The sequence below is a fragment of the Nyctibius grandis genome, chromosome 20 (genome assembly GCF_013368605.1).
Source record: "Nyctibius grandis isolate bNycGra1 chromosome 20, bNycGra1.pri, whole genome shotgun sequence".
Taxonomy (NCBI): Eukaryota; Metazoa; Chordata; class Aves; order Nyctibiiformes; family Nyctibiidae; genus Nyctibius; species Nyctibius grandis.
In genome coordinates this window covers 5,056,800-5,081,495 of record NC_090677.1, presented here as the reverse complement: position 1 = coordinate 5,081,495, position 24,696 = coordinate 5,056,800, and the positions used below count along the sequence as shown (strand labels likewise).

Sequence of the window (24,696 nt, the reverse complement as noted above, 5' to 3'; positions counted from 1 at the left end):
TTACTGTATGTAAACTACATTTTGAAGTCTTTAAAACCAAACTGAGCCCAGAAAACCATGACTCAATGCAGCATTGGTTACTCCCCCCTCCTCCTCGTTTCCCCATTCACTTATGCAGATAACTGTTTATCAAGATAAAAGTGAATAAAGAAGCAGCTATGCAGTATCTGAGGGAACAGAGTACTTCCTATTTCTGGTCTGTTACAAATACACCGGCACTAAAAATGACCAGCTTAACAATCAGCTTATTAAAGGAAGAAATGTGTATTATTATTTTACTGAAACAAAGCCTTTAAAATAATTGAATGGGATTTCTGTTTTGGCTTCATTCAGATTAAACAGTGCACTCAGCACTCATACCCCACTAACCAGTTATTTACATTAAGCAGCACCAGAAGAAAATATACAAACGCCCGTAAAAGTCTCCATCTTCACAATCATAAAATGTTACACTTGTGGATACTTTCATGAGCCCCGGGTGGAAGATTGAAGATGTAGCAAGTTAAGGAAGCACTTGGATAACATATCACTGTCACAAAAACACAAAACCTGTTTGAATATGTATCAGTGTTTGCAAAGAACGCAGCTAACAAGGTCTTTCCTATTTAAACAGGAGATGGAAACAGCCATAGCTACAGCAAACTCAATACAGTGCCAGAGAGAAAGAAAAAATTAACAAGTCATCTGGAAGTTACACCATTTTCCATTCTAGCAATATTATTCCTGAACCATTCTCTCACCAGATGTGTTTAAATGCATGGTACTTCTGAGGAAAACAATCACACCGACATTAAGATGCCAAGAAACGAGGATGATAAAAAATGCAAAAGCATTAAACATTAAAAATTCAGGCCTCTAAAATTATGTCAAAGTTGACTTGCAAATCAGCATGGACTTTTTCCGCTTTTGAAGACAGTGAAGGTTCTAAATCCATCTATTAGCTTGATCTCGAGTATATTTTTGGCATATTTCATTAGCACATTTTGTACTGTGTTGCCAAGCAGCATTAAAAGTATACCCTAAATAATCAAAGATCTTGCCATCCTTATCTCAAATCTCAGTAAGTCAGTCTTACCTTTCCCCTTTCACAAAACAGCGTGGAGAAAAAGGATATCATTGCCTCAGACTGCAAATGGCAGAGTAGCTTCTCTAAAGGAGGATAGCGGCACAGGGTTGGAACGCAGCCCACCATGATGAGTTTGTGCTTGGCTCTCGTGATAGCAACATTAAGACGTCTCCAGTCCTTCAGGAGGGCGCCAAGCTGTTAAATAAACACAATTTGCTGTTATTTTTCCTACTTCAATTTCAGATTTTAATGTAGATAGATGCCTTTTGAAAATGAGGTTCTTAACTATTAAAATTGACTGAAACAAAGTTAATATGACCAACTTACATTTTCATCATTACTATTCCTAACAAAAGATACAATTATGATACTTTTATCTCTTCCTTGGTATTTGTCTACTGTGTTGACTTCCACTCTGTTCTCCTTCAATTTTGCAATCAAATCAGTGATTGTTTTTAATTGATGTCTGTATGGTGATATAATACCAATGTCTGAAGGCTTACAGCCAGCCTGAACAAAGAAGAAACAAAAGAAAAAAAAAATAGTCACTGCAGTTAGCTTGGGACACTCATCACTGTCTGAAGACCATCAAGGATTTTTTTTTTTTTTAAAACAGTGCTGCAAGGTATTGTATCTACACTAAAACATCAATGGAACTCTAGGTAAAACTGGTATTAACTAAAGAGAATAGAAAATATTAGTTACTGCAAGCTCCCAAGCTTTGTCTTAATCTACCACAAAGACAGATATCCTTGAAATCCACATTTTCTTTTCTTCCCCATATTGTGAGGCGAACACTCAGAACTCCTCGTCTGTGCTACTCCTGAAGCTGACTGGATGAAATAAGGAAGAATGGCAAATCCTCTCCCCTCCCTCCCAAGAAAGTCCTCATCTCTTAAAAGAATTTGTCATCCAGCTTTTTTTGCATCCCAAATCCAACCAAGCAAGGGACAGGGAACTGAATGCAGACCTCAGGCTCCTCACTATACTGACATGTAGCCAACCTTCAATTTATCCTTAAGGTTATCTCTCAAAGAAGAACCCAACACATATAGTCACCATTACTATAGCAATGTAAAAATTATTATAAAGCTGTCCCTCTGAACAATGTAATAAAGTAAAAAATACCTTAATAAACAAGGACGTCAGGAAGAGTACTAGTTTAGCTTCTGTCACGTTACTTACGCCACCTTTTTCTGCATGTTCTGGTGCTGGGACCTTTAAAAACGTAAACAGAAAATAATGACTCGTGCTGTCTATAATGGCATACTATATTCTGATCCCTAACTCACCATATCATACAGAGTTTTACAGTAGGTTTATAGATATATCATACAGCATTTTATAGTAAAAGTTTTAATAAAAAATAAGGCTAAATGCTAAATTTTACAGAGTATAAGATCCTATACTGTAAAGTAACTTCAGAACACTGCATTTGCAAAACAAGTTGAAAGAATCTACTGAGTTTCTAGTACTAGCAAGTCACCTTAAAGAAACTGTGAAAGCTTGATCTGACTTTTCATATGACATATATTGTGTGAACTGTAAAGAATGGACATTTCCCACCCTGACAAGGTAAAAAAGCAAACAGTATTTTACATGGGACTTTTGTTTTAAGGCTTTCCATACAACATTTACAGTGTATTTTCCCCATTTCCATGGCAGAAAGGATTTTTTTTAAATGTTTGAAAGCCTACATTTAAAACTACAGGAAGAACTATCCAAAATGGTAGTATTAAATTTAACTTCCAAAATTACCATTTCTTAACTATTAACTCCCTTTCCCCGCATCATGTATGAATGAGACCAGAAAGCCAGGAACCAGCTTAGAATGTAAACTCCTGTCATTTTGGTATCACAGTTTTGTAGTTTATTCTCTTTGCTTAGCTCTTGCCTTGTCTCAAGTTTAAGTAGTGTCATTAGCAATGAAAGTGTCCCTTATGTCATCCTTCTAGTAAACAGGCATGCAGCTAAACATCTGGGGTCAAGTAACAAACCTCTTGATTTAGAACAGTCTAAAACTGAGCATACACTAAATCTGCCTCTGCTTTTTAGCTCTAAATTCCATTTACTACCTTATTCACTTACTGCCATTTACTACTTCACCCATTCCACTGTTTGCCTCTGTTACTAGTGACATACATCAACTTTGTTTTCTTGGATGCCGCTTTGTTCAGTTTTCCTTCTAAATTTTTATGACAGCATTGCCACTTAAAATGGGAGGTGGTATAGTCTGACTTAAAGCAACACTCAGAATCCTGTTACAACTAGTTTTACTTCTCCGAACATCCACCTCAGTATCATCTGAATGGGCTGAATCTGGAGATCACTATAATGTTTAACATGTGGGAAAAAGTAATACATAGTTAATATCTGTAAGAGTACTCCAGGGAAGTGGCATCTGCTTGCTAGAGCAGTACCACTGCACATGTATAGAATCTGACAGCGTACAATATGCATCAAAAGCTGCACAAATCCAGGAACTGACTGGGTAGCTCATTAAGTGTAATCTGTGTTCAATGCCTAGCACACTGAAGCACTGCAAATGAACAAAAAAAACTAAAAGAGACTGACAAACCCATATACGACACTGCTGCAACTGTATATAACAGTCTTCGAGGCCACATATACATACATATACATATATATATATATATAAAAATAGTAGGCTACTACATCCACAAGTTTATTTTGGGATTCCAGCCACATGCAAAAAAAAGTACTCTGTATTGTGTTGCTTAAGTAGGGTACTACATACTTCAGCAAGAATCCTATTTTTCTGCAACACGTCCTCCAAGCTTCTTTTACATGACATAGCATGTTTTCAGTATGTTCTGTAGATTACAGAAGCAGAAAGTATTTTCCTTCATATTAGAAGATTCCATTGCCTTTTCCAAAACAGCAGTTTCTCCATAGCTTGTGTCTCAACAGCTACACAGCTTAATACTTACTGTAAGCTAACTTGTTTTTACACTGCCATCATGCACTCAGTCTAGCTGTTATGACCTGTCATATCACAACTGCATTAAGCTATACTGTTATAGCTCTGCTGTTCTGGGTTTGTTAGTTCTTTTTTTAATTTATTAATCAAAAAACATTACACCTAAGAAGCCTCCAAACTTGTATGCGCTCAAGTCTTCTTCAAGCAGAAAAGCACTGTTTTAACACACAGTTGGTTTCTATCCACACTAGCATCAATGTAGCCAAAGACTATACAAAAACTATTTTAGAAAGAAAAAAATTCTAAAAGCTAGGTCATGCTGATGATGAGAATACATGCTTACATTTATATTTATTATGTTAGCATAGTGCATCAAAAAAACCCCCACAACCCCACAACAACTCCGGTCTAGAGTTACTCAGAAGGCTGGCCTTAAATCAAGGATGTAATTTTTCAACGTTCAGACCCGAGTTGTCAGAGGAAGTGCAGACTGACACAGGGTTTGGCAGAAAAGGAACAAATAGATTCCTGATTACTGTCACAAAGACATCGCGTTATTAAATGGAAAACAATAGAGGCGCTTTATTGTTTTAAAGCAAGCACAATAAATGCAAGCTTCCTGGTGTTGTCATATGATAGTTTCTCTCCTTTCTCCCCTTTCGTATCCCCCAAATATGTTTCTTTAGATGCTTTTCTTGGTTACACTACAAACAACAGTATATGGGGAAAAAAATACTATGAAGTCAAAGAAAACAAAATAAATGCTGTTTTTGTGTTTAGTGGGGTTTTGGGGGTTGGGGTTTTTTTTCCTCCTTTTTCTCTCTTTTTGTTGTTTCCTCCCTCTATGACTACTACAACACATGGAGTTTTGACATTAAGTCCAAAGAGGTATGACATTATAGCCTAATGTCTCCAAAATACTCTTGGTTTTGTTGAAAGTGAAACTTTCCTGCTGCTTCTACAAACAGAACAGCTGCCTTATCCACGGGATGGGCTTTCTAGGGAAGAAAAAAAATTAAAATGGAACACGAACTGTAGCTTTCACATTACTGATTTTGGTCTGATTAATAGATGAACAGTGTATCAGCCAGTTTCCTATGGGGACAAACCTCTTCCCTGGGACCAACTGTCTGCTTCGAGATCTTCATAATCCAGTCAGTAACTACAGTGACAGCAAGTACTTGAGACCACAAATATGTACAAATTTATTAATCTTTTTCCAGATGTATTTAAACTCTTCCTTATTTTACCTTGAAGTCAGTTTCTTTGCATAATTCTTATCCATTCTGGAGTTTTATTTTTCTGGCAAAAACTTGAGTCTCTTATGAGAGGACACACCTAAAATCAACTTACTCCTCCCTCACACTTCAGTGTCTAGAATGTCTGCAAAATTCAATGGAGAATTACAACTATTCCTGCCACGGGCACACAGCTTAGACACCGCTGACCCTCAGGAAACAAGGTTATTTCTGGTTGCAAGGGCATCCAGTCTGGCTACACACTTTAAGCTACATTCTGCACAAGAACAAAGTTTATAATACATTCAATATTCTGTGAATTAAAACTTTTCAGCTGCTCTTAGATGCAATGTTTCCAGCAGTAGCTGTACCACCCCAACTGATCAGCTATACTATCAACATTTTTGCATGTTGCACATTTTACACTAACTAGAAAACCATTTTTTAAAGTACATATTTTACCCTGCCTAAGCCATATGAAGTTTTACATATTGACTGCATTGAGAACTTGCATCAAAAATAGAATTTTGAACGGAGAACATAACAAACTTTACCTTCTCTGTGTTCAGAAAACACACAGGTGTGTCTGGATCAAGTACTTCTTTCAACCACATTTTTGAAGCATCTGCAAGGTCCAGTTTCAATTTTTTTAGGTTGGGCAAGTTAACAGTGGCATTTGACACCTTCTCGGAGCCACATTCCAGTTTGCCTTCATACACTAACATGTTACTCAGTGACATAATTTTACTAAAGATTTAAAAAACAAGAAGAGGTGTCAAATCTTGTGGTTTCAATCCCACATTAAAAAACCCAATGTAATACTTAAAAGTTTAAAATACCTATTCATTCTGTATTGCACAGTTAATTGGACAACAGCATTTTGGTTTTGTTCCAGCCTTTTAAATAAGCTTTCACTCATGCCAAGGTCTCTGTTACAAAACAAACAAACAACAAACCAAACAAAAATGTGTCAGGCAAAATACTGCAAGAGCCTTCCCAGAATTCATGTTACTAATACTTGTCCAGCACCATTTTATCTTACCTTGCTTCAGCATTCAGTACAAGTGGAGGCAGCTGCTGATGATCCCCGACCAGCACAAACCTTTTGGAGCAGAATAGCGGGCCCAGACAGATGAGCTGGCTTATTTGGGAAGCTTCATCAACTATACAGAAATCAAACTGCTTCTGAGCAAAGATGGGGTGATTTACTCCCATGCAAGACGTTGCTACCACTGGCTGAAAATTGAGACACACTTTAAGGATCAGATGGATCTTATATCCTTTAGCACTATGTTTTCCAGGTTAAAAGAAAAAATATTTCCCATTAAACTAAACTAAAATGTAAAATAAAATAAATCAAATTATTAATACTTGAAATCAGACCAGCACACCTTACAAACATATTGGCCTCACATATTCTTGCATCAATTGCAAACGATAAACAAAAATCAGCTTTAGGAGCAGACTGTAGTAAATAATTTGTTCCTGCCACACGTTCAGGGTGATATCAGGTTCTATGCATATACAATTCATGGAGTGTGCCAAAATGACTACTGTAGAAAATTGTGGGTTTTTTTCTTTTAACTCCAAAGAGAAGATAAAACAGCAGCATAGTTCTTCCCACCACTGTGCTTCCACTGCAATCTGAAATGACTAAAATATGAAACATTAAGTCACTTCCCTTATGACTTCGATCATTCCCCTGCAATGCCTATCGACAAAAAAGTAAATGGCAGCTTTTGCAAAGTTGGCATTTACTCCAGCTATCATGAAGTTCATTCTTTCAACAAATTTAATTTAAAGCTGCCACTGACTCAGTTTACCCAGCTCCCATTATGGTTTGCATTAATATTCACACAGGCAGCACTAATCTTTCCATCAAAAATTAGCGTTTGGACAGCTCCACAGCACACCACTTCCTCTTCCCCATCTGATGATTGTACAAATGAGAGGTAAAAAGAGACAAACAGCAGCAATAATATAAAATAAAGATAGAGGAGAGTGAATAAAGATAGAGGAGGTTGCAGCAGTTAATCACTACCCTCACACACAAGATTTCAGATAAAAGCACTGGAGTCTTTGGGACTTATTAGAATGATAAGTTACTTTGTGTGGACATTCACAGTGCTTTTCAACTTTTAGACTGTTAATGTTGGTCTTTATTGGCTATAAAGAAATTGAAGCAATGCAGAGATTTAGTATCTTTTTCACCTCAGATTTCTTACAGCAGTAACATACCCTTGGGATGGGTTCCTTGTCTGCAGCATCCAAACAACCAGAATACTAACATAATTATCCTTAAAACTTTGCAGGGCTAGCAAAAAAACACTTTTCTCACCTGACTGTTATAGACCTCTTCCAAATCTGTTACAGATTTAATTGATTTGGACCTGCAAATTTCTTCTTCTGTAAATTTCCGTATATCTGGATGAACCTTCTGAGCTCGCCCCAAGCGCAAGAAACCAACTTTGAATTTGGCTAGCTTTAGCAGGATATTGTCTACAGCAGTGTGTGTAAAACTAGTCAGAAGAACACTGAAGCCACAAGCAGAAAGAATTCTCACCTAATGAGTGGCAAAGGGAAAGAAAAAGTTATTAGTTCATATACAAGAATCAGCAATCCCATGTTTGACTAGGTAAAAAATACAAGAAGTTTTGGAGGGAGCCCATAACAAGTATGGCTTCAGTTATATCAGTCTTTCTGGCCAGGTCTGCCAGTTAGCTATTGTCAAAGCAATATGGGTAATAGACCTGGTGGTTCTCACAAACAGCAGGCTTCCTATGCATGCTGCAAACAGCACGAGCTAAGAATATCCATGCACACTCTCAAACTGCACTGAAGAGAAGGAACTGCATTCTGAAGATCCCCACGATGAGAACAAGTCATGCAGCCCACTCCCACAAGCACTATTCTCCATGACAGTTTAGCCACAACAGATTCAGTAGAACAAGCTGATGTGATAATAGCAGCAGCAGCCTGCTCTCCAGCCTCCTCTTTCCCCATGAGTTGATGCAACTGGAAGCGAGATGATACTGCTATTTCAAGCAAAACTCACTCAGCCCACAGCCCGAATCCAGTATGCTCCTACAGTCCATTCCTGGGGAAGGAGAACCACCAACTAGAGGAGATGGCTAGCAGGCTACACATAGCTTCAGCACCATGGGTTTATAAAATTTACAACGGACAAGGGACTGACTTCCCCAAGGGGTCAGTTTTTTGAGCTGTTACTCATGATTTGAGGACTTGCTGACATTTGGGGCCAAAGAATTTTAACATTAGTGAAACAGAAGTGATTAAATATCACACTTCAATCTCCTCCCTCCCACATATATTCCTACACAAGCAAAAAAGAATCCTACTCCACAAAACACATCTTTAGTTCTACCAAATATAAATTCTTAAGTAAAAAGAAATTTGTTTTCTTCTTTGAAATTATGCAGACACCAGTAGAATAGTTCATGACAATTTTGAACAGTGTGCTTTATACACAGTTTGTTTAATGCTATCCTCTAAATCTCACCAAAAAATTTAAACATCAAGGTACATGATCTTACTAGAGCACATATTGTAGTAGTTTTTCCTGTTCCAGGCATACCCACAATAAGTGTGTAGTCTTTTGAAAGTAGCACTTGTTTCATTGCCTGTTTCTGAGGCTTATTCAGACCTTTAAAGAAGAAAAATAAGAATTAAATGTCAATACTTCATAATAATTGCAATACTTGCTAAAGTTAATACAACAAAACTGTAGTTTCCTCCTCCACTAAAGCTCCTGAAGAATTGAGCAGAGTAAGTCTGTAGGTTCTAATGAAGTAATGATATTAAACATAACACACAAGACATGTAGTACAGGGTCTGCACTACAATCCTAGAAATAAATCACTGAAGGCATTTTTATTCTTACACCTTTTGTGACTTCTTTTCTAATATCCTAGATGACCACCTCCATATGGTATCGTGTATGGGCATTTCTATTTTATCATACCCACTTTCACATTCAAACATATGGCTCACAGCAAAGGGAAATGAGCTGTACATATAGCATCATCTTGTTTAGAAGAAACGTTACATCAGAGCTGGTTTTTCCCAGTCTGATGCAAATAAGCAGCATTAGAGAACAATGAAGTATTTTCACCAAAGATGAGACACTGCCACATACGTAAACAGCTTTTAAAAAAACAAAGTGCCACAAAGCATCAAACACCACAGAGCAGCCAACAAGTCAGCAAGAGTGATTATACAAATGAATGCTTACACCAAAGCCCATCTCCTTCCACTCCCTCAAAGTCTGCTTCCTCTATCCCAAGAGCCTTCCCTGTTCCTTCCTTTTGTAAAGGTTAGAGAGGTAATCATATGGCACTCTGAAACTGCAAGCTGCAGCAGCTAGCAAAAGTAAAACAAAGTTGTAAACAAATATTCCAACTAGTTTAAGACTAATTTAATCACAAGACGACATGTAAGGTAAGAACTTGTTTTTAATTTTTAAGCAGAAAACTATCACTGGACCTGAAAGTAGGAGAACACCCTTTTATTTAGTGTGGTTAATGCTTTGGCTATAGAGACGTACTACTAAACAGAGGATTTTGGGAAAAGACACTTTGTACCCTTTAAAATATTTGCAACAGTTTCCTTTGCTTCTGGAGGAAGGACAGAGCTCAAGTGCCGAATAAAATGTGGTTTGTGGAAGTCAATTATCAAGTTGCGGAGCCTTTCACTGTGGATTAAAAAAAAAAAAAACAACACAAGAAGAGTTACCAGTTGAGAAACTTTATCTGAAAATATTGAAAGTGTGAAATTAATTTGATTTTTCATACCTGACTGGGGAATCTTTCATCAGTTGAGAAAGGTTTTCAAAGGGGACTCCTATACCAAAATCTCCTTCTTCATGATCCAACCTGAATATGGTGGTTTTGGGGAGCTTTGACAAATTCCTGAAGGATGACAGAAACATGGACAAAATAAATCTGTTTACAAGCAGTATGTCAATGGTTAAAGACTTAGTACTAAGTGTTAAGTGACACCTTCCAGAGGTCCCAGAGTGAAGCAATAGCTAGAAGCAGCACACTATTAACTGATATAAATAAAACATGATCAAAGCCCAATTTAAAGACAATATAGTCTGAATAATGAAAGATAATCACTGTGTTAATATCATCTCATGTTGGAGACATAAGTAAATGGAGTTTGCAAGCATGCTTTTATTCAAACAACCTAGTTAAATAGACATGCATATACACTGACCACGTACTGACATTTTCAATCAAGATAAAGAGAATTTCTGAAGGGCATTTCCCCAAGCTCAGCAAGAAGAGTCAGACCATGTCAGAGCTTTTTGGACACCTAGAAGCACCCTTCCTGAAGCCAGTATCATAGTGTCTTCAAACAGATATTTTTCCTTTTGTATTATTACCTGCCCAACAAACAGGAGACTTTTGTCACACTGACTTCTCTAACATAGCCAGTAGCCAAACCAAGTAAACCATTTTCCTCTCCACTCACAACCACTCGATCACCAACCAGTAGGTTTGTTCCAGGTATGGCACCATTTTTACGTTGGAAAAAATGTAGATACTGTCCCTCGGAAATTTCCTGCACTTGATCAACTCTGATCATGTTTCCAACACAATCTCCAGCCTTCTCTCTGAAGATATTAGAAAAAGAAATATGTTTTAATATTAAGATCCTCTCAGTAAGAGAAACATTAAAAAAACCCACAAGTAAAAAAAACTATACCTCCCACAACCAACCACCAAAACACAAAAACCAAAACAAAGATAAACAAATAAAATCCCCAAAGCAACAAAAAAAAAATAACCACCCAAACACACACAACAAGAACCAGGAAGATTAAGTAAACAGTCACTTTACAATAGCCACTTTGACCAGAAAAAGATTGTAAAAATATGTAGAACCCTTGTACTTGTTCCAAGAACAGACTCTAATATTTACACTAAAGTTATCTACAATTTCTTGTTAAAACAAATACTAAAATGTATGGATCCATGTCGCTAAGATGTTCCATATTCGCTTATGGAGTTGCTTGTTCCACTTAACTCAGCTACATTTCACTTCTACATATGCTTTGAAATGGGCCTACAAACCGCCAGTTGTTTTTTCCACAGCTGCTGGTCTAGGTGAGGTATAATAACATGCTACTTCAGCCAACAAGAGCCCTGAGTCTGCCTTTATCCACGTTCATAGCCATGCTGAGGAGTATGATCCAAAATGCATCATTGTTTGTCAAGTAAACCCTCAGGAAACCAGTGCAATGAGCTGGGCTCACAGTCAGCACCCAGCCTCAGCCCCCAGGGACACAAACAAAATGGAATTATACCACTTTTGCTTCTGAAGACTGAGGCTGCAGTTTGCTGCTTCCTATGTGTGACTTAACAACAACAAAAAACATATCATAGTGGAAATACAAACCCAATAAATCTAGTAGGCTCATGGTTCCATTAGGTCACATCTCACAAAAAACCTGCCTACGCAAGTAGCATATTTAGGTATTTCTACAAGCACCATAAAATACCTAGTTTTCCTTGTATTGAAAACACAAGCTGACAATGCCTAATTTCCAGTTACTGAAGGGAGCATCATTTGCACCAGGTTAGAAATTGCATCTTACCTTTCCAAAGAAGGTATCATCCATATATTTTTATATCCCTTTTTACCCTCTCCACTTTGCAGCTCCAAGGTTAACATTAGATACCACAGGCTGAAATACTCTAAGTGGGAAGGTTTCAGGTGCTGGGTCTCTCTTTCAATAATGGGTACCATAGCAGGAGGAAAAGACACACTGGCCATCTTTTGTTCTACAGCTCTAGGAGAGGAACCAAACACAGTAAAGAGTCAACTTCTATTTTTTTTTTCCTTGGAAGTCTGTATACACATAATGCCAATTTAAATATATACTATAGATTTACATATACTATATATACTATATATAAATCTATACTAACACAGCAGATAGATTTATCATCACTGAAATAAAGTTAAATCTGTATCATTTGTACATAGGAACAATCTCATATTAGTAACTTTACATCATCTCTATGATTTTGAGTTATTAAGGATGATAAGTTAGTCAAAGACCAAAGACATTTCAAAGATAGTACTTATACATTTATATAGTTGATCTTTTACTCCTTTTTTGTAACATATGAATAGTATATTGAGATTTAGCTAAGTGAAGGAGATTTAACAGTTAATACACAAGCAGACTTCAAGTCAATTTATCTCGAAGCTAAATATTAATAGACATTATAACTACTCACATATACAAAACGCCACCAAATAGAAAAAAATAGTTCAGAAGTGAATGCCTACCCAATTAGTAATAATCCTGTTGCTGTAACAACTGAATATTAGAAGCAGTATTTCACAAAAACATATCACGTACACCCACAAAGCCAGCTCCCTCAACATACGCTTTTACCTCTACAATTTTAAAAACAATCATCGGGCATTATATTTACACAAGATCACCCCAAAAGCTCTCCTGTTCTAACACATCTCATTTGATCTCTTCAGTATACAATTTTGGTTCTGTTTTTCCCTGCAGCATAAAGACAAGACCAAAACTTATAACAGTTTTTAAAACAGTTCAGTAACCTTATGTGAAAATTTATCTAACATTTGCTCATGACTTCTTCTCTTTAACAGGAGATGCAATAGCACTTCAGCAGAGTAATATCAATGTATCACTACTTGTGTGATACCCTACAGGGAAATGATCTTCTACAGAGTCAAAGTGAGAGTTGCTGTCCAGACATAATTCAGCCTCAAAAGACTGCCCATTTCAAAGAGTTGCAGGAATATAGCTTTTTAAAATCATAAATTGTTATTACCTTAGATATAACAGAAATCTGTTATTGTCATCAAGTATTTTGTTGAGACTTATCTCAGATTTTATCTAGCAGAAAGTGTACCTGAGCAAACACATTAAGTCTCTGCGAGATTAGGGACTTGCACTGTAAGAGTTGCAGTGGGGTCTGTGGAACATTCTTTTGGGGTGTAATAGCCCTCAATAAACTGTCAACCACAAAAATGAAATCGTAGTATCAAGAGCTACAATTATTCAAGCTTATTTAAAAACATGAGTCAAACTTTTTTTTTACCTGCTGTAGAGAAAGCAATTGTGTATTTGGGAGCAATATTTACAGGCTTGACTGTCGTCAATTACAGGAGGCAAAGCAGCAAGCTGTGACTGCTGTCTTCCCGCAGCAGATTTATACGTACTGTGTGTTAAGTAGAAGGCCATATGGTTTCTTAACTTCATTAATTCTGTCAAGAAAAGAACGAACTAAGCTGATGTTTTAGGGTTTGTTTGTAATAATTTCTAACTCAAAAGTAACTAGCCATCAACTTCTTAGTCAGCTAAGAAGTGAGTATTCATATAGCAAAGTCCTAGTGGAGTATTAATAAAACCATTAAGTTTTTAACATAAGATTATTGGAATTAGTAACATAACAAATGATACATCTCTAAGTACAGATATGTTCATGAGAGCAAACCTTATAACTATTACTAAAATGTTTTATTTTAATTAAGATGATTATGGTTTCTGAGGAAGGGGAACAACTTTACCTCTTCGGTCCATGCGAGCTCCAGAAACAGGGTACATAGTACCAGTTTTAAGATAAAGAAGAAATCCAGCTTCAGGATCTACTCTCCGTTCTAAATTCAACAATGTATACAGAATAACCTGCAAACATTATGTATAAACTTATTACAATGCATTAAAAACAAAATAAGTTATAAGCTGTATTTAGTTTTTCCATAATTTATATGGTTAAGCAGCCATTACTATCACAAGTAATCTAGAAGCCATAAGTAGTAAGCACCTAGTAAGGATTTCAATTAAAAGGCATCTTCCTTAACAAAAGCTTATAACAAGACTACCACCTCTAGGTCATGCCAGCTATGCGGAAAGATGTACAACACTAATTCCTGAAGCAGTTTGTCACAGCCTAATACTGGAATGTAGTAAGAAGAGACTAAAGAACAGATATTTCAGGATAAAAACTATAAATGTGTTTGAAAGTGGTAAACTTGTATACATCTCACTCCTCAGTTCCCGTTCCTTTTCTATCAGCAGCTTTGGGCATGCCCAGATCTACATAAATCTAGATTAGACCATGTACAAAGTGTTTCACACTCATAAGACAAAATAGATCATCTAATAAAATAAAGTATACATAGCCACTGATAGTGAAATCAGACATCTGGTTTTGTACCTGACTTCTGTGCTCTATGGAGTTAGATTCCTTGCCAGACTTGAGCTCTAACGGCATTATCCTAGACTGTACTCCAGACTGGCGATGGATTTTCACCCTGGCTGTAATATCAATCTTTCCCTTCAACCCAAACCTGGGAGACCAGATATTCTCTTCAACATCTAAGATATCTACAATCTCTATCTTAGAAGAGAAGTCTTCCTTTTTTTCACCACTTGACCTAGGAAGAAAATTAAATCAGAAGTTAACAATTTCCCTTAATTCTTAATATTTAAATATTAAAATGTGTTGTAATTAAATATCTAGTATTTTTGTATTATGGGCCCTCTTTAGGCACTAACTTTAGAAATAAAGTGCATTGAGCCTCACTCAAACTATCTTTCTATTAACAGAGAAGGCATCATATCAGAAAGTTACTTTAAATTGCTCATTGGCACGTAGTTTTGCTATTCATCTAAATTTCAAAGTTAAAAAAGAATCTTAAACAGTTTTTAATATGTTTTGGTCTTTTCTGAATAACCACACTCTAAAACACTTTGGTTCTTCAAAAAGTTCAGTGATACACACTGGAAAGCAGCATACAGATGTTACTCAGGTCTGCCATTTCACTGAAACTTTAACACCCCATGGCTATTACCATTAACAGCAAGGAGCTGTAGACAAGAAGAGGTCAGCAGCAGTTAAGTAAAACCACCATTTCACTGATAAACTGTTATCTTAGTGAAGAACTACATTTGGTTAATAAATAGTTTCACATTCTGGTTTGTAGTCTTGCACATATTTACAGTAACTTCTAGCTTAGTCAGTAGATCAAATATGCTTGCTTTTCCAATTACTGAAGTTTCTACTTTGTACCACATCTTTTACAAGGATTTTAAGACCAATACAATTCTTATGTCAGTTCACCCTCAGTCTTAATATCTTTCCCAGTACTCACAGTGGCAGCTAAACATGCAGCTCTTGAGACTTGCTATTTTGGCAGTGAGGCCCTGAATTAGCTCCATATCACTGAACAGATTTGCATTAAAAGTGGTGGTCTAAAAATTAAAAGTGAACCAAACAAGATATACAATTTAGAATGGTTTTAACTTTAATTCTGGCTTCTTACAGTTTTAGTTGCATTTTATTTTGGTTAGCTGGGTTATGCATGAAGTCTTCCACCCATTTAAAAAACGATGGCAAATATTCTTGCACTTCCTGCATTATTTCTGTTTGTTTCAGGTTTAAGTGATACCTAAAAAATAAAGCCATGCACATTAAGGAGACAGAAGTAATAGATTTGCTGCTGGTACTAACAAGATTTTTGCCTCAGGTAGCAACAAGATTAATGGCAATAACTGTCAAGTTTTAATAAGCATCTATAAATTGCAGATAATGACAGATTCATTAAGGTTCAACTCAATTGACTAATTCATAAAACTGTAACTGAACAACCACAACAAGAGGTAGAATACACTATGTTCGTTTCTGATATAACTTTTGAAATGACAGGTGTAGCACAATGAAAGCATCAGCAAGGCAGATGTGATGAAACAAAGCTAATAGTTCGGCTGCAAGAAAGGAGTACCAGACTCATGCACTTAAAAATGGCTGTTCCTATGCTTTATGCAAAACTGAAAGCATTTTTAAAAATTAAAGAATACTATTTCCTTTTTGTCTGAATACACTGATCTGCTACTTGTTCTTCACATACATTTTGACAGGCTTCAGAACATTTTAATTGGAAAGGAATCATGATCCTCTGCAGTTGCTACAGTTACAAATACACACCAAAGCACAAGTCTCATTAAACAGAACCTAATCATGCGAGATAATTCAGTGCTGGCATTCACTGGAAATAATGTCATTATTCTACAGCAACAGAGACATGCAAGTGCAAATGACCACAGCCAGCAGACTTACATAACTTACTTTTCAAACCCAACAAACAGTAGCCTACATATGCAAAGAGGAATTGCAAATCAACATTTTCAAACAGAAAGGCCCAGAGTGACACAAAAGCCCTAAGTAATCTTAGCAGTCACAATTCAAAACGTTTACTTTCATAACAGAAATAGAGTAATACATCTTGTTACAATTTTAACTTCCAGTTTATGTGGGGCCAACAAATACTGACATTGCCCAACATACAATTTATAATATTCTAGATATAATATCTTTTTTGTATGACTTGAATTAGATTTTAATCAAGTCTGCAGTAAAATGTTAAAACTGACAGCCAATCTTGCCATTTTCTGATGGAAATATGAAGACTATTTATTTGGCTACCATTTCTATTAGCTTTGCAGAGAAATTAAGTTAAAGGTCCTCTAACAACTGAGCCATTAAGTAACTTGATAAAGAATATGTAAATATCGGACATCTCAATGCTTGGTCAGTCACAAGTTTCTAGTTCATCTCCTGAGGATCAAAATTAACTATGCTCATCACATTTAACTCAGCTTTGGGAGATGCCTAGAAATCTAATGTTACAGGCACAAACACTCCAGCCTGCTTGGCCAGAAAGAAAGAAAACAACCCACACATATAGTTACTCCAGAAGCATAGTTCAGGTCTATACAAGTAGCTCAGCAGGGAAGGCAAATTAGATTACATTATGAAACAGAATTATCATACTAAAAGATACCCAAGTTTCATTAAGCAAGGTCATTTGGCAGAATATTCTCTCAATATTAGCGCTACATTTTTTTAATTAGAACTTTATCTGCTAGCTCAAGTGTTCCTACCCTGTCTTCCAAACAGAGGACATCTGCAATACTACTTACATTTCTTTGAGATACTTTTGTCCATACACAATTTTATTTGCTAGTTCTTCTACTTTTTCTTGTGCCAAGTTATTTGTTACCGATTGCTGGAAAATTTCATGAAGAATTGTACCAACGAGTGTTTGGCGCGAACCAGACTCTGAGCCCTGCAACAAATGTTATACAACACATGAAGATTTACGCCCACTTCATGCCAACTTTTCTATAAAATTTCTGGTTTTTATTTGCTGCACATGATGGACTGCTCTTATTTAATTGCAAGATCATTAGAGCTTTCACCTCACTAATTAATACCTATTCAAATCTGACTATGAAAACAGCCAAGTTGAAATGGGTGTCTCTTATTGCTTTCTCTCTCATTTTTATCCCAACGCTGACAATGTTAGGATACAATCCCTATGTGATTGACAGGTGAGAAACAAAGGCACAGATTAAAATGAATTTTGAGCAAGTTTTGCCTGTGGACAGTATTAATATAAGTATTTGCATTAGGAAACACTGCTCTTTACAATCTTAAAGATGCTATTTTTTTGCATGAAGCTGTTTCCTGTGTGTTACCAACTCACACAAAATTATTCCAAGTATCACCAAAATGCCTCAGAAACCCATCTAACCATCACCAGGGCTGGGCTCTGTAGGCTCATTAGAGTTGAAAGTGGTAGTAAGTTATGACCTCTGCATGAGCCATCACCAAGAAAATGGAAATCTAATCACTGTGGTTAAGTACTTCCAGGTATCTTTGACAGACCTGGCACCAATGGGTTGCACTTACCACTGGGTGGACGGTGTTATCCCAGTCATTCCAACCCTCTGCATCGTCTCTTTCAAACGATTAGTTTATTCCCATTACTCCTCTAAGGAAGGACTGACACAATTTCAGCCTTAATCTCCTGTACTTAATTTTCTTGTTTCAGCTACAGGCTCCCAGCCAGCCTGTTTACCACTCCATTAACAATTCCCTTGCCCATTTGGATTTATATTCCTACCACATCTGGAAGTTTTCCTCAGCTGAAACTGGCATTTGTTGCATCTCTGCCATCAGTAAGGACACTACCACAAGACACTTATCCTCTTTGCAAGTTCCAGCAGGTGGATTCAGATTCCAGAGTTAGCCCACACTAATTCTTAACTGAATTGGCTGATTTTTTCAGTGGCTTTTAACTTGGCCACTTATGTTTTCATATAGTGGACAAGAGGCACATCCCTCACAAGGGATTCATATCCACACAAAATGTGGCTAGAGATTATCAAAAAAGTTGCCAGAATTTTAAGTGGGAAGACCATTTCCTTGTCCCATTACTTACATTAAGAAAACAGGATTATTTCAGCCACAAGTCTCAAAAAACACAAGAAGTTCAGAGACAGACAGTTCCCATTCTAAATTATTCTATGTTGTAAACATTATGAATAGCTAATAACAACATTTTGCAGTACAGCATCTCAGCCAGTTTTAATATTGAGCTAAATTACCAGTCTCAGTGGATCAGTAACCCATTAACACACTTGATGTTCTAGAATTAACACTTACCCTAAACCTTTCACTCAGCACTGCTCTTCTCATACATCGAATACTGTTTGATATCGTAGTACCAGAAAGCAGCAGGTCTGGGTAAAGAACCAGGTATCCAGACTGTTCATTTATGACCCAGGTACCGGAGCTACACTCCCCTTCTAAATGAATGATGTCTCCTGGAACAACTGGAACAGACTCCCTATAATACAATACATTTGAACAACCATTTGCAAGCTATGGACATGATGTATTAGAAATTATACATTAATCTATCAGATTCAACATACTTTGAAACAGGAGGTTATTGTGATTTTTTTTAAAGAATTTGACTTAAATAAATTCTGAAAGAGAATAAAGGAATTTTTACTGACAAAACTTCAATAATTTTGACTACTGGATCATGCATCAGGACAGTTTGAGTGTAGGGAAATCCTGTTGGCTTCAAGTCTTCCAGATCCACGTATTGAGCCGTTTCAGTATTGTCATGTTTTATACTGGCATACTACTTTTTCATTACATGAGATCTACCTTTTTACTTAACAATTCCACCGCTTTCAGAAGGTCTGCAAAATCTAAAAATATTTTTGTTGATTTAGAAATTTCAGGGTTCAAGATGTTTTATATTTTTCCTTCAAGAAATGGAGTCTTATGCTTTTCTCCCATCTTTCAGGCTTGCACGGAAAACAAAAAGCAGTGCCAAATAGCACATGCACGCCCATGTGTTTCTAAAGACTAAGCTAGTCTTTTCTTCTGTAACACACCATGCAATGCACAAACACCTAAGTTATAATGCTAAACTTACTTGAAAAAGCTTTTGCAGTAGAGCTCAAGCTAATGTGATTTTAACAGACTGTGTAAAACCTCATGTTTTACAGACATGGCTTTGTACATTTATATGTGCAATGAGAGTAAATCATTTAGAAGCACACTTCTAATTGTTGCAAGACAACACTTAAACAAAATAGCCTGCTTAGAGTTTATTGTCTTGCTGTTTGTTAGTACAAAGACAAGTTAAAACTTTAAGGTAGCAATATCTACTCAACACAAGTTACATGACATCAGTTCTCTCAAGATGAACATCCATTACACTAATATACTGATAATATTACATTAGATAAAGGTTGTTTCAAGATTTTGTATCACTTAAGACAGTAAAGCTCATCTCAAAAGCAACACAACGAAAACTGACTTAATAATCCAGTATTTCGTCCCCTTTTCAGACATCTACATTTCTGTATGGATTACCAGCCATTCCTAAGAATGCACAGTTCTGTATCTTCCCGTGACTGGGATGCTGTAATTGTCAAGTGTTTCTCAGGGTCGCTTCCATTTCTCTGTATTACGCTGACTTCCAACACACGGTATCTGTTGTTCAACCCATTCCTAAGTATCGTGTCAGAAGAGTCAGTCGCTTTCTTCTGAAAACTGAATTAACAATTCATTAATGCAAAGACGCGACACTATTTGAAAAGAAAACAGCCAAACCATATACAGGAAGAGGGAAAGCTTCAAGTATAAACCCAGCTTTAACCCTCTTCAGTTGTTATGTGCATTTAGTGTGTGTTTTAGGTCTATACAGGTAGAGTGTAGGGAATCTCTCTGGTAGTTTCCACATTGTCTCTTTGGATGACAGGGATGCAAAACAAGCATTTGGATATATGAGACATAAGGAAGGAGATATAAAGATTAAGTAAGTTACTATTTATTGCAGTTAGTGCTTTCTTTTGGTGTCCACATATTTGCATTCATTTAGAAGTTAATTATAACTGTACTTGTGAGAAAGCTTGTATCTCTTTGAACACTGTAAAGCACATAAGAATTCCCACAATCATCCCATTGCATTAAAGACAGAGAACTAGCTTTTTCCCTGCCTTAAACTCAACATAATTATAAAATGGATATTCCGGGTTCAGTTTTCATCTGGCCAATACCCAAAGTTTCAGATAGAGCGGCCATGGCAGCCACTCTCCTGACACCGAACGATGCCTGCTGGAGCCCCGGCAAGGGCAGCGCTCTCCCCAGGCGCCTGGCCCCCGCCCCGTAGTCTCCCCTGCCCGCCGCAAACACCCGTCACTCGCTAAGCAGCGGCGGGCTCCTCTCCCTCACCCATTATTCCAGGCAGTCCCGAGCGCTCCCTACCTCTCCCCCACGCCCGAGGAAGGCCCGTGCCGCCCCGTCCCCGCTCCGGCCGCCCTCAGGACCCCTCCGCGCCTTCCCGCGCCCGGAGCCGGAGGGGCCGAGAGGGGCGCGAGGCGGCGCACCCCGCTTTAAATTTCAAACCCCCCGCGCTCTCGGCCGTCTCCACCCACTTGTTCGTCTCCTCACTCGGTCGCTACCTCTCCGCCATGAGCAGGTCCTCCGCCGCGCACGGCTGCTCCCGCCTCAGCTCCACGGCCCAGCCCGCAGCCCGGCCACGACACGCACACACAGGTAAATGCGGGTCCCCTCAGCCCCGCGCCTCACAAGAGCCCCTCCGCCCCGCCAGCGCGCAGGCGCAGTACAGCCGCTTTCCCCGCCCGCCTCCGGAGAAGCCCCGCCCCTCATCCCTCCCAGCTCGGCCACTGGCGGGGAGAGAGCCAACGCAGCCAATGGGAGGGCGGTTCTCCGCCGGGGCGGGGTGGGGCGCGCGCTTCCCGCGCGCGGGCGGAGGGGGCTGAAGGCGCGAAGTGGCGCGCGGGTGCTGCAGCCCCCGCCGCGGGGGCGGGGCCGCGCCCTGAGGGAGCCCGGCGGTCCCCGGGGCGGGTGCGTCGGTTCTCAGCGCTGCCTGTCCTTTATTGCGCCGCGTCAAGCGCTGTTATAACAATGCCCGCTCTTCTGACACCAGTGCGGTAGTGTGAGGTAAAATCAGATGTGCCTTTTGCTCCCAGCTGCTTACGAGTGAATCTAAGAGTCGAACTTCTCTTGTAAGAACTCGTTACATTTGGTGCTGTTCACTGACAGACAGAGGCTTTCTGAGGGGATACAGAAGCTTCAGATACACAGATTTCCTTTCTTTGCTTTTTTTTGGCCACAAAACCACTACTTCAGCAAAGCATTCTGGATCTGAGACCATCACTTCTAGCAAAGCTTGAAGGACAGAGGTATTAAATCTATTCTTAATACATCAGTATGACTGTTCTGTAGGTTAAATGTCAGGAAAATCATAGAATCACAGAATCATAGAATGGTTTGGGTCGGAAGGGACCTTAAAGATCATCTAGTTCCAACCCCCCTGCCGTGGGCAGGGACACCTTCCACCAGACCAGGTTGCTCCAAGCCTCACCGAACCTGGCCTTGAACGCTGCCAGGGAGGGGGCAGCCACAGCTTCTCTGGGCAACCTGGGCCAGCATCTCACCACCCTCACAGTAAAGAATTTCTTCCTAGTATCTCATCTAAATCTACCCTCTTTCAGTGTAAAGATGTATTCAGTTTAAAGATGCATAAAATGATGTATTAAGAGTTTGGTCTTGTATCTCTTTAATGCAGTCAAACATTGGGAAACAGTATGAGGCTCCAGCCCTGCAAAGACGACAGTTTTGGCCAATGATTAGACATCCCAACAGAAGGATCAAAGCTTGAACTGTAAAAGGTAAGAACATACTTAAATTAGCCGCTTTAGTTTTCTTTGGGATAGTCCTGAAATACATGCAGTAAACTACATTAATGTCGCTTTCCATTGCAGAACCTCTAATATAAGGTTACTTGTAATTTAATAGTTATGCGTCAATACTATTAAATGCACAGTCATGTAATTTGGTATGGTATTAAAAGAGATTACATAAATACTTTTACTTTGTACACTTGATAACCTTGTGTTCTATGGTCTCTTTCGTGTTGCCTATACATCTCTCATTCACTAAAAAAGAAATATTTTAACAGAATATGGTTATAAAAGTACAAAATATGCTTTAAATTTTTTTTAAGTTAGCTAAAATCCAAGCAGGCTGGGGGATCTCTATACAGAGTCTGTGAAATCCAGAAAAATACCAAATCTTACTTTAGTACGAAAAGTTGCACAAAGAGTTCAGACTATGGCTCTTTTAATTCTTTCTGGCACCAGTGGTTGAGAAAAATGTTCTTACAATTTTAAGATACATCAGCGTTCTCCATTAAGTTTGAACTGTGTAAATTCAGGAATTTATTGTCAAAAATTTGTTATCACAAGACAATGAAATTTGCTCCTTCCAATTCTGTGAGAAACAGGGAGTTATCTATCTATACTTGCAAACAGTTAACATGCTTTATATGCCCTCATTTTTTAGGCCAGAGATTTAATCTGAGATTAAATTTACCTTGACATCAGATCTAGCAAGCGTGCAGCCACAGTGCGAGCTGGTTCAGTAAGGTGATGCCAATGAAATCCATTAATTTCTTTTGGTGGGTTAACCTTTCATCAGATCAGTGGAAGCACCATGGTATCTAGTCCACCTACTCTAGATGAGGCAAAATGTCAAACAGCACCCAAAGGTGCAATTAAATGGCAGAATAAAACAGTATAAATTAGCTGCAAGGAAAGCTGTCAGCTTCCTGAACTGATCTACTATGCAACCATGCTAGCACTGCGGTAAGAGAACAGGTCAGATCCTGCCAATGGGAGTGGAAAGGTGAGCAAGAGTACAGGAAACCTAACTCAGAGCAGCCTGAAGCTTCCTGGGATCCACTCTGAGGATGCTCAGGGAGGGGGCAGCCTGTCACTCACGTCACTGAAGCAGAGATGTCTGAGCTGAACAGACTCGCTCACACCAAATGCACAGAATGAAAACACTGTTAAGGACCAAGCACAGAGATCTTTTCTTTTATACCTGTTTCAATTGAACAAATATAGTTGTTTTGAGTTGCAAACATAAAAGAAGGCTCTTAACACGTGCTTTGCATGCTCCTTGTTCAGGGAAGGAGGGGAGGAATTTGAAGAGTGTCAATAGAATTTGTCCACCTTGAGGTCTCAGCTCATTTAAATGAGCAACAAAAAACATGGAGAATATTAGTAATGAAATAAATAGAGACATTGGAATTAATCAGTGTAAAAGAATGGTTCAAATACATGAAACTTTTCTGTGTAACAGCAAACTGCAATATTGGTCATACATAAATGCCTTAGCCACAGCAGGCAAAAGCTTTAACTGTAAGAATGTGGAAATGAAGTATGGGGTTTATTTTAAAGACACAATGTTTAATCACTGGAAACAAACCCCCCAAGACTGTGATTTTCAAGATGTATCATGGAGAAGACTGTATGAGACTGTCTCACCTGAAGGAGTCCTAAAATGGTGAGGCTTTTTTTTCTACTTTTATGTCACAGAGTATTGGAAACAGGTGGGTTTAAGAGAGTTTAAAAATACTATCCAAAGGCTACATAACCAGTTCTTCACAAAAATCATTGCTTCACTGGATAGAACTATTAGTTATGAGATTATTATTATATGAATTTTTAGGAAATAAAGACAAATATTCAGGCCCTTTCCATTTGCTGAAAAATTAAGCAGAAAAAAATAATTAGAAAGTATGTGATTAAGGCACAGAAATGAGCTTGGCTGGAGCCTAATCTTGTGCTTTTTACTGGCTAAAATTAGATGTTCCTTGTTCCGTAAACTGAAAATACTGAAGATACAGACAAGAAAACACAAGGGAATAAATCCCTCAGTAGTTCAAAATGAAAATAACCCCTGTTTTCATAGGGCTGTCACTGGAGAAAGAAAGAGGATTTACAATTAAGTCCCATGTTTCCATTGTGGTAGTCAGATATTCTAAATAAATTCTATGTTCTAACTGAGTATGAAATACCTGAATAAGCTTTCCAGAAAAAGTTAGAAATAGCTATTAAAAAAAAATTAGAAACTCCAGTCTCCTCCCATCTAGCCCCTGGACAAAAGTATTTTTCTTTCATAGACCTTGCTCAAAAGTATTAAAATACTTCCAAATTTAATATTATTCATACACTTTTAAATTTTATTTTGAAAAAC

General features: G+C 38.0%; 1 protein-coding gene across 1 annotated transcript; it reads right to left on the bottom strand.

Annotated features, from left to right (window-relative positions):
* Positions 1-437: 437 nt before the first annotated feature.
* Positions 438-21,103, bottom strand: DNA2 (DNA replication helicase/nuclease 2). The gene is made up of 21 exons (XM_068416695.1): positions 21,093-21,103; positions 20,002-20,181; positions 18,772-18,955; positions 17,244-17,389; positions 15,587-15,712; positions 14,479-14,698; positions 13,829-13,946; positions 13,360-13,525; positions 11,868-12,062; positions 10,653-10,883; positions 10,057-10,173; positions 9,847-9,956; positions 8,800-8,909; positions 7,584-7,808; positions 6,288-6,481; positions 6,085-6,174; positions 5,800-5,992; positions 2,195-2,284; positions 1,394-1,576; positions 1,115-1,261; positions 438-494 (listed from the first exon to the last, which is right to left on the bottom strand). Exons 1-21 carry the CDS (start codon positions 21,101-21,103, stop codon positions 438-440), a joined length of 3,093 nt encoding a protein of 1,030 aa, XP_068272796.1.
* Positions 21,104-24,696: the final 3,593 nt, after the last annotated feature.

What these genes read in the sequence shown, in the direction of transcription:
- DNA2 (XM_068416695.1), bottom strand. An exon ending in TGCATTCTTAGGAATGGCTG is followed by an intron (nt 18,956 to 20,001) that starts GTAATCCATACA and finishes ATTGTATTATAG; the next exon opens with GGAGTCTGTTCCAGTTGTTC. An exon ending in TGACGTCCTTGTTTATTAAG is followed by an intron (nt 1,577 to 2,194) that starts GTATTTTTTACT and finishes TTCTTTGTTCAG; the next exon opens with GCTGGCTGTAAGCCTTCAGA.